Source organism: Austrofundulus limnaeus, unplaced genomic scaffold (genome assembly GCF_001266775.1).
Source record: "Austrofundulus limnaeus strain Quisiro unplaced genomic scaffold, Austrofundulus_limnaeus-1.0 Scaffold538, whole genome shotgun sequence".
Taxonomy (NCBI): Eukaryota; Metazoa; Chordata; class Actinopteri; order Cyprinodontiformes; family Rivulidae; genus Austrofundulus; species Austrofundulus limnaeus.
Genome location: NW_013952940.1, coordinates 328481 through 336472, shown reverse-complemented (window position 1 = coordinate 336472; position 7992 = coordinate 328481). Strand labels below are relative to the sequence as shown.

The 7992-nt window shown below is 39.6% G+C and overlaps 1 protein-coding gene across 1 annotated transcript in view; it reads left to right on the top strand.

The window, feature by feature from the left end:
* The window catches only part of kcnj6 (potassium inwardly rectifying channel subfamily J member 6), a gene marked incomplete at its 5' end in the record, with an annotated part of 32287 nt that overhangs the window by 16096 nt on the left and 8199 nt on the right, over positions 1-7992 (top strand). Inside the window, 1 exon segment of the mRNA XM_014026272.1 lies at positions 6283-7200. Coding sequence (XP_013881726.1) covers positions 6306-7200 — 895 coding nt within the window.

Genomic DNA, 7992 nt, shown 5'->3' with positions numbered 1-7992 from the left:
CCTGGCCTGTAGATGAGTGTAAAGGACAGAGTCCTGACCCGACGAAGTAGCTCGTCTGTGCTGGTTCATTCTTTTGAACAGTGGCTGTTTTGTTTCTCCAATGTATAACTGATCACAGTCCTCCTGACACTTTACAGCATACACAATATTACTCTGTAATATTGTGACCTGGATAGTTCACCCCAAAGATCCAGTCTGGGGGTGGACAACGTCACCTGGACAGAATGAAGGCCTCAAGCGTTGAACTTTGAGAAACAGCCACAGCTTCAAAACACTTTAAAACAGCAGGAGATGTGTGTGAAATAACAGGATCAGGGCTGTGTAAAGATTAAACCCTGACAGCGCTTACTTTATCTATAAAATATTTTAAAAACCTTTCACATAGTGAAGCAGAAGGGGTCAGGCAAAATGAATCATGAGGATTTAAAAGCGAGTTCAAAGAATTAAAAAGAGTTTGAGGCTCACTGATATTTTCAGACACAACATTTGAGATAAAATGAGTCTTTGCATTTTTGACAGCAGCCTGATATTTAGATAAACATCTTTTAACTACTCCAAGGAAATATGAAGCCTGTCTTTTTTCCACCTCCTTTCTGCGTGCCGGCAGCTGAGTGTGATCATTCAGCTTGGGCTCTGTAAGTTTGTGCTAGTTTAGTACGTTCAGATTTAAAAAGAGCAATAAGATCTAAAATCTAAAAGGAATGGAAATAAACTGAAATAAACCTGGAATTTTAAAATGTTAAAAAGTTGTTCCTTAACAGGGATTTTAAATTTAGTAAACACTTTTTAGAATAATCTTGACTAAATCAAGCAACTAGCTTGTTGCTAACTGGCTGACAAACTGCCAATTTTTTTAATCTTTTGAGACAGAATTTGAAAATAACTCAGTGTTGGAAAACAAATCCTCATTGTTACTTATTTTGCTAACACATATCAAAAATTGTCTCTTAAATCAGTTGTTCAGTCATCACTGCATGTGAACCCATCTCAGTTTTGTTTCTGACCCCTGTCTCCATCTTGTCTCAGGAGTGTGGTTGTAAAGTAGGTCAGTTATAAAAACTGGACACTTTTCACAGGAATTCATGGAACTAAACCAAATTAAACYTGGAATTTCAAATATTAAAAGTTTTTACTTAACTGAGATTTTAAATATAGTTATATTTTGCAGAGTCTTGACAAAAACAACTACCTAACTATGTACAGCGGGTAAAATAAGTATTGAGCACGTCACCATTTTTCTCAGTAAATATATTACTAGAGGTGCTAATGACATGAAATTTTCACCAGATGTTGGTAACAACCCAAGTGATCCATACATACAAAGAAATCAAACCATAAATGTCCAGAAATGAAGTTATTTGTAATAATGTGGAATGGCACAGGGAAAAAGTATTGAACACATGAAGAAAGGGAGGTGTAAAAGGGCATGGAAAGACAAGACACCAGCTGAACTCTCTCAGTAATTAGAAAGCAAGCCTGCCCCTTGTCAGTGCAAGTTAATATCAGCTGGTTCAGTCCCAAATGATGGCCAGGTATCACACAAGAACCATCTGATGATGGGTAAAAGTAAAGAGCTCTCTCAAGACCTTCACAACCTTATTGTTGCAAAGCATAATGATGGCATCGGTTACAGAAGAATGTCTAAACTTCTGAAGGTTCCAGTGAGCACTGTTGGGGCCATAATTCAGAAGTGGAAAGAACATTATTTCACCATAAACCGACCACGACCAGGTGCTCCTCACAAGATTTCTGACAGAGGAGTGAAAAGAATTATCAGAAGAGTTGTCCAAGAGCCAAGGACCACTTGTGGAGAGCTTCAGAAAGACCTGGAATTAGCAGGTACGATTGTTTCAAAGAAAACAATAAGTAATGCACTGAACCACCATGGCCTGTATGCACGCTCACCACGCAAGACTCCACTGCTGAAGACACAGCATGTTGAAGCTCCTTTAAAGTTTGCTGCACAACATTTAAACAAGCCTGTGTAATACTGGGAGAATATAGTCTGGTCAGATGAGACCAACATTGAACTGTTTGGATGCCAGAATACACATCATGTTTGGAGGTCAAATGGCACTGCACATCAGCCCAAAAACACCATACCAACAGTGAAGTTTGGAGGTGGGAACATCATGGTGTGGGGCTGTTTTTCAGCATATGGTACTGCAAACTTCAAATAATTGAAGGAAGGATGAGTGGAAAAATGTACAGAGACATTCTTGATAAAAATCTGCTTCCATCTACCAGGATGATGAAGATGAAACGTGGCTGGACATTTCAGCAAGACAATGAGCCCAAACACAAAGCCAAGGAAACTCTCAGTTGGTTTCAGAGAAAGAAACTAAAGCTGCTGGAATGGCCCAGCCAATCACCTGACCTGAATCCAACAGAAAATCTATGGAAAGAACTAAAGATCAGAGTTCATAGAAGAGGTCCACGAAACCTTCAAGATTTGAAGACTGTTTGTGTGGAAGAATGGGCCAAAATCACACCTGAGCAATGCATGCCACTAGTTTCTCCATACAGGAGGCGTCTTGAAGCTGTCATTGACAACAAAGGCTTTTCTACAAAGTATTAGATACATTTCAGTAAGTGTGTTCAATACTTTTTCCCTGTGCCATTCCACATTATTACAAATAACTTCATTTCTGGACATTTATGGTTTGATTTCTTTGTATGTATGGATCACTTGGGTTGTTACCAACATCTGGTGAAAATTTCATGTCATTAGCACCTCTAGTAATATATTTACTGAGAAAAATGGTGACGTGTTCAATACTTACTTTAAAAAGCAGTCTTTCACAAATATTTAAACACTTGTCTTTTACTGAAACTCTGATTGTGACATGATTATGAGCTGTAACAAGTTATTTTTTTTGGCTGCTACAAACACATCTGTTCTCCACGTATATTCTCGTGTCAACGAGCTTTCATTGTGTGTCTTCGGTTCTGAGCGCCCTCATAGCCTGTGCCATTAACAGGCCTGTATTGTTGTGTTTTTATTCACAGATATTCAGCGTGACAAACAAAGAAACAACAACAAAACAAAAAAAAACCAGATGTTAGATGAATGGCAGCTCCCGTTGCACAAAAGCAGACTCAGTACATTGTTCGTCCTCAGGGGATGAAACAGACGAATGTTATCCAAACGCCGAGGCCTCATCCGGCACATTCCTCCCACTTCACTTTTGTAGATTGAGCTGTTGCGTTGCTGTGGAAACCGGCGCTGCTCGCACTTATAATACACACGTACACACCAGTTGAGCGGAGAACATTTGTTCCAGTGATAGGGAATGATGGTGGTTTGGGCTGGGACGTGTCAGTCTGATCCAGGTTCAGCAGCAGGTGAACGAGGACCTTCAATATAAAATTWATTTTTTTCTACCACCTCCAGATCAGCTCCACACACACGGTGAACGCAGACAGAGAAGCAACACCAGGGTTGTCACATTTCAGTTGTTACATAAAACCAAAGAATTTGAYGATAAAAACAATTTACTCCACTGCTATTTCATTAAGGCTCACACTTCTGGTTGCGTTAAAAGTCCTCATTAAATCAAACATAAAATAAATATTTTAGTCGGTGCAGTTTGAAAGTGTTCACTCCAGTAGTTTTACAGATATACTGAATATGATTCTGAAATGTGGGTCCACACTGTGYGTAAACAAAGCACTGGGCTTGAGTCCCATCCAACACACGTGGTCATGAAGTTTAAAGGTCCTGTCACATGCATATTCTTCAAATACAAAAAGTCAAAAAAACATCTTTATATTTAAGAAAGGTGGAATAATAGACACGATTTAACCCATTTTGTCCAATAACTGGTCTATTTTCTTTTGAGCTTGGCTCAGCCAAAGTGAAACAGGAAGTGACATCAAAGGGGAATTCTTTAACAAAGAAAACTCTGATTTTTGTTTAATGAAATAACATTATTTGAACTGTGACTCTCTCTGATGACTCAAAATAATCTAAAGAAGCATCAGATTCTAATCTACAGTCTGTGTTGTTGGCTGTTGTAGCACTACTGTGTTCAGACATTCCCCTTTGACATCACTTCCTGTTACWTTACAGGCAAATATCTCAACAACTGTTCATCTTAGCAACATGAAATTCATTCTGCAATATCTTATCAATGTCATCTTTTCAAAAATGCATTCATATATGTCAAAAAATTTGACGTCACAGGCACTTTTATGTTTATGTTGGTAAACAAACACACATGGCAATTAGCTTAGAGCTAGTAGTTAGCATTAGAGCATCAAAGATGCTTAGAGTTTGTGTTGGGGAGAGTCTCAGCTACTACCACATCTGTAAAGGGTTACAGTGTTTTTTGAGTTGGCTCTTTGATTAGCTGTGGCAACCATCTCTAACCGAGGTAGCTGTAAAAGTTTAGTAGTTGCAGATTTATTAGCTCTCAGATTACATGTTGGGGATGACTTTTAGCTGCTAAACACATCCAATGTTAGCAGAATATTTATTAAATTGCCTAAATTATAGCCATGTTCCTGTTTGTGTTAACCAACAACACAAATTAAGTCATATATATGGATTTAATTATGATATCAGGATGATCCAGGTATCAAAATGTAGCTTTTAAAGACAAGAATCTGAAAATGTAATTAGGTCATTTTGACCAAATTTGACTTAATCCTCATTTCGATACGATGGGTCACATTTATGGTCCAGTAAAATTTGTTACCGTGACAGACCTTGTTGTAGTTGTACATCCAGTGATAACTTTGGGAAAGTTTTGTTAAAATCTGCCAGGTGTTTCATGAGATATTTTGTCAACAAACCGACATTGTGACCCACTTTTTGCCTTTTTTTAGTTTGAAAAGAGCCTCTTAAAACCAAAATCTCAGTTTGCATGTGGACAAGAGGTGCGGATGCTGCAGGAAAAGTTACAGCTTTAGCTGTTAGTGTAGACAGGAGTTAAGGAGTGCTAATCTCAGCTGTTTCCTGCTTGGCGGCCGTCAGTCACTCCGATGCCTCCTGGAGGTCCTCGCTGTCTGACGGCATCACATCATCTGCACAAAAAAAACCCAGAGATGCCACCCTAAACTTGTTGTCGCAATCAGAAATGTCAATCAGTGCCAGCAGCACCATCTGTGTGGTTTCTTCACTTTTAGCTGTTTTTGCTGTCTTTATTTTTTATTTAGTTTTTTTCTTTCTTTATTAACCAATGTTCTCATAGGTAAACATAGACATGTGTTATCTATAGAAATGTCAGGATCTTGGCTAAAAACTCATAGAAACCATTTCTACGTCCATCAGACAGATAAAACAACACACAGTTGAATCTGTGTGTAAACAAACTGTACAAAATGGCGTCTCGACAAAACCCAGTCTCAGCTGTTCACCAGTGACTTCTTCACACACAAACAACATGTCTGCTGAAAGCAGAGACCTGACAGATTCTAAACATATAAGTTTCATCACARTCCAACCAGAATTCACTCAACTAGCAACAAAAAAAAGAGAAGACCTAGCACTCAGATAAAAACACTAAAAAACACGTTTTACATGTAAAGCGCACTTCTGGTTGTGTCTACGTGCCGTTTAAAAGATAAAATAAATTATAAAATGTGCCGTTTTTGCTGGTTAGTTTATTTATTTATCAAGTTTCTTAAGTTTTGTAACTAAAAACTTTAAAAAACTCTTGTACTTGTTGTAGGTGGAGCCAAAATGTACCAATTTGTGCCACAAGAAAAAACATCTAAATATTTTTAAACTAAAACCTCTGTAACTTTGTTGTAGTTTACTTCAGCAGCACGAGGTTTTGCACAGGTAATGTTCATAAGTGGATTCATGGTTTCCAAGAGTTTTTAGCCTGATTCATTATACTTTTGAAAAGATAATATGCTGTATAATGCAGAAAAACCTCAGCCGAGGGGAAGAAAAACTATTTTTTTCTATGTTCCATCCTCAGAATCTCTGAAACAAAAAGCATTTGATGTGATATTTACACTCCTGATGAAATCTACCAAGTGTTACCCTTGATATCAAAATAAAGCTATTTATATGGTGTCTTTAGGTGCAGAGATACACCCACTTACATTTGGGCATGCTTTTTCGTGCACAAACTTCAAGAAAACCCTTTGGGGTTTAAGAGGTTAAATTGTGACGCAAATCACACGAATGCTAATTTTTATTCTTTGTGATAGTTTCTGGTTTTTTACATTTTGTATAATGAATTTTAAAATTTTGGTCATAAATTGTTTTATTTTTTTTTTTAAGTTTTCACCTCGTTCATAGTTACTTCGGTGTTTCTTTTCTTCCAGGCTTGAATCCACTCAGAAACCCCATGGAGCAGGATGTGGAGAGCCCAGCCGTCAGGAAGCCCAAGCTGCCGAAGCAGGCCCGAGAGGACCTGCCCAAGCAGCTGGCAGAGATAGACCGAGCCAAGAGGATCCAGCGGTACGTCCAGAAAGACGGGAAGTGCAACGTCCACCACGGGAACGTTCGGGAGACGTATCGTTACCTGACGGACATCTTCACCACCCTGGTAGACCTCAAATGGAGGTTCAACCTCTTCATCTTCGTGTTGGTGTACACGGTGACGTGGCTCTTCTTCGGCCTGATGTGGTGGCTCATCGCTTACCTCCGAGGCGACCTGGAACATTTAGCGGATAACCAGTGGACTCCGTGCGTCAATAACCTCAACGGGTTTGTATCAGCGTTTCTGTTCTCCATTGAGACAGAAACCACCATCGGGTATGGATACAGAGTAATCACGGACAAATGCCCCGAGGGGATCGTTCTGCTTTTAGTCCAGTCGGTGCTGGGATCTATCGTGAACGCCTTCATGGTGGGTTGCATGTTCGTTAAGATCTCGCAGCCCAAGAAGCGAGCTGAGACACTAGTGTTTTCCACCAACGCCGTCATCTCAATGAGAGACGGGAGGCTGTGCCTGATGTTCAGAGTCGGAGACCTCCGAAACTCACACATCGTGGAGGCTTCGATCAGAGCCAAGCTGATCAAGTCGAAGCAAACCAAGGAAGGGGAGTTCATCCCCCTGAACCAGACGGACATTAATGTGGGTTACAACACGGGAGACGACAGGCTCTTCCTTGTGTCGCCGCTCATCATCTGCCACGAGATCAACCAGCACAGCCCCTTCTGGGAGATTTCACAGGCCCACCTGGCCAAGGAGGAGCTGGAGATCGTTGTCATCCTAGAGGGGATGGTGGAGGCCACAGGTGAGCTCCCACATCTGACACTTTTACATCAAAATCAATGCATTTTTGGATTAAATTATGAACTGATTACAGCAACACATGCAGTCATCATTACAGTCATTCTACCAGGGGAAAAGAACTGTTCAAATAATACGTTTTAAGCTCGAGATTAATGAGTGCATACAAAGTTCTTGGGTTTGAAGTTGATCTGACACATAGTGATTGGACAAAACGTAATCTGAGCGGGCTTCAAAGACAAATCTAAACTTAAAATCAGACTCTAATAATACACACTTTCATCTCCTCAAACAGACAGCGACCAAGAGATAAAGAAACGTTTTTGTAAAGGAAAAAGTGAGAGAGGAACTGCAGGCAGGGGCGGAGCCAGKRGGTGGCCAKGGCCACCACAGACAAATCTTTGTCCACTCTGCTGTACACACCTCTTCCACAGTGAGACAACCTTTASGGRTGTWAYAATCCTCCTGAACAGTTGGTGGCAGTGTTCAACAGTTTGAACAAGTGACAAAGAAGTGATTGTTTTCTTTGTATATGGAACATATGCCTATGTAATCTGACTTATGGTGACAAATGTTTTATTTATTTATTTATTTATTTATTTATTTATTTATTCGTCACCATAACACAGTGTCATTTTCTGTTATGAAGGTTGCATGATGCTCTGTCCCTTTTAGTTAGGAATAGACCTATCACTAAATCATAAAAAGTGAAATGCCCCTCTAAATTCACTGTTGATGATTATCAATATTGCACCTGTTCATTGGGTGAAGTTATTAAAATTAGTTCTAAACATGC